Raw genomic sequence first — 2,801 nt, forward strand, 5'->3', positions numbered from 1 at the left:
ACTTCTCCATTTCATACCCATTTCTCCATTGAATAAAAGTCCCCTTGAATCGATAAGCCACCCAAAATCTTCATTCCCTACAGGCCCTTGATTTCTTATAATAAATTTGCAAACAGTGGTTGCAAATTGGGGACAATTTGTTGACACTACAGTGGAGATATCGAACAAAGATGGTGCTGCTAATATAGTGGGGAAAATGGTTGTAGACTTGAAAGATGAAAGTGAGCCATATGGAAGGATGGTCATGGAGACAATTTAGAAAGTGGTCACAAACTTGGGGTTGGGGGGCATCTGATATTGATGCTCACTTGGAATAGCTATTAATTGATTAAATTCTCTATGCATTCCAAGAGCAAACAAGTGGTGATGCTAATATTATGCTAATGTATTTGGTGTCGTTATGAATTCCCTTGGAGAGAGAGTGAAGCCACACCTTCCCCAGACATAAGTTACCATAAAATGGCAGCTAAACAATAAGAGTGCAAAAGTGAGGCAATAAGCAACACATATGATATCTAGAATTGCTGTGGTGATGAAATGGTGTGGAAAGTGGTAAAGAATTGGGGAAGGTGGTGACGGTGGCAGGGACGAAGTGGTTGGTTTAGTTTTCGGTGGTGTGGGTGGGGTGAGAAAGAAGAAGGCGTTTCATTCCATTTTTTTTTTCCAATTTTGATGTAATATTTTAATTGTTTATAATAGGGAAATGTAAAGTTACCTTTTTGCTCCCTTAAAAATAGTTAAAATATGGTCAAAATACTTTTTTGGTCAACTAACGAACAAATGGTTGGATGCTATCCATTTGGACTCCAAATGCATATTTTTAAAAGGTTAAGGATCTTCGCTGGCACAAACTAAAAATTAAGGTAAAATCCGCAAAAATTAAAAATGTTAGGGACTATTGCCATTTTTCCTTTAAATTAAGCGTGCTTAGTAACCACAAAAATCTTTCTTCTGAATATCAAAATATTATAAAAATAAAAAAAATTCTGGGAATGGAAATTCATGCCATATTTCATAAGATTGACTAAGATTTACACTTTTAAGTTATGCATACTTTAACCTGTTTTTATTTTCTTAAGAAAATCTCTGCATTCTACTTGGAAATGGAAGAGTATTGGTGGACAATGAAGTTTCCAAAAACTAATTAATTTGGATCATTTTCAGATGAAAGCTCCATTTGTTGAAAAACTTCCACAATTTCCACAATAAAAGATAAGGAAAGATCTCAACATCCAATGGAATAATTTTTCCAATTTCATGGTCAAGCAAAGTTTGTTTTATTTTTGGAAAAAGTGAAGTTCAAAATGGTGTGATGAGCACCACTCCCTTGAGATGAAACCACAACCAACACGTAAACCATAAATTATCACATCAAGTGATAATCATTTTTTGGATGCTTTTAACATATTACAATTTATTTATTTCAATAATACCTTACTTTTCGTTTATCAATATGTAATAAATACTACAAAATCCTTATCATGTATGAATTTCATGTTATTAATTCTCAATTAATTAATATTCATAATAATCGAGACTTAATGAATCTTGACTTGATGAATCTTGACCTACATAAATCTAGAGTTATCATAGATAAATTTATTTCTATCATGTATCGAAAAATTTTAATAAATTTTTAAATTCATTGTTGGTAGTAAATTCTTATGTACCAAGTGGAGTATAAAATGGTTGCTCATTCGTAGTATTCATCATTTCAAAAAAAAATTTAAATTTTAGTAGTTTAGTTTTGAGAGTACAATTTTCTTCTCTTTAATTTATATCCTAATTTTTTTTCCTTAGATCGTTTGAGACTCATCAAATCCTCCAAATAAATTAGTATCAAATATTACTTTTACAACATTTGTAAAGCATTTCATAATAACATGCAATGGATGTTCAACTTTGATTATTATAGACCAAAAGTCATAAAATATCTTATAAGATATATTAAGCACTTCTAATAATGAATTTATAAGTATCNGAAAAAAAATGAAATTCATAAAAGTGTGATGAGCACCACTCCCTTGAGATAAAACTCAACCAACATGTTAACCACAAAATACCTTGTACACTTATCTTTCTTAAGCTTTCATTTCTTCTATATATATATCCACACACACAAACGCACTTACGTCAAACTCGTCATTACCAACCCCCTCCCAATTATATCTTTGCATTTCAAATTAGCCATGGGAAAGAATGTCATCTTTATGTTGCTGGCAATCGTCTACTTGCTTATCAACGTTGTTACATCTCTAAATAGCTCCACCGATGAGTATGCTCTTCTAGCTTTCAAATCTCAAATAACTTCCGATCCAAATAAAATCTTGGAAAAAAATTGGTCACATGGAACCTCGTTCTGCAATTGGATTGGCATTACTTGTGGCAGGAGACATCAAAGAGTTAGGGGCTTAAATCTAGCAGATATGGGTTTAGGAGGAATTATTGCTAAAGAAATTGGTGAACTCTCTTTTTTGAGATCCTTAATTATTAGCAATAATAGTTTTCATGGGTTTATCCCTAATGAAATTGGTAAGCTCAAGCAGCTTCAAGAAATAGAGATGCGGAGCAATGGATTCACCGGAAATATTCCTAACAGGATTTTCAACCTCACTTCTCTAATTGAAATTAATTTTCGAAACAATAGTCTCTCAGGAAGTCTACCTATGGATATTTGCTTCAATCTTCCAAACCTAGAGAGGCTAAGTATTTCAGAGAATCAATTGAGTGGCAACATTCCTCCAGGCTTGGGAGCTTGCATGAATCTTAAACGACTTTCTGTGTCATACAATAATTTTACC

The 2,801-nt window shown here is 32.6% G+C and overlaps 1 protein-coding gene across 1 annotated transcript; it reads left to right on the plus strand.

Moving 5' to 3' along the window:
• Positions 1-2,189: 2,189 nt before the first annotated feature.
• LOC111373768 (probable LRR receptor-like serine/threonine-protein kinase At3g47570) lies at positions 2,190-2,782 on the plus strand (the record flags this gene model as incomplete). The annotated part of the gene is made up of 1 exon (XM_022996331.1): positions 2,190-2,782. A coding segment is annotated over exon 1 (593 nt), but the record flags the coding sequence as incomplete, so codon positions are not given.
• Positions 2,783-2,801: the final 19 nt, after the last annotated feature.

This window comes from Olea europaea, unplaced genomic scaffold, assembly GCF_002742605.1.
Source record: "Olea europaea var. sylvestris unplaced genomic scaffold, O_europaea_v1 scaffold116, whole genome shotgun sequence".
NCBI classification, from domain to species: Eukaryota; Viridiplantae; Streptophyta; class Magnoliopsida; order Lamiales; family Oleaceae; genus Olea; species Olea europaea.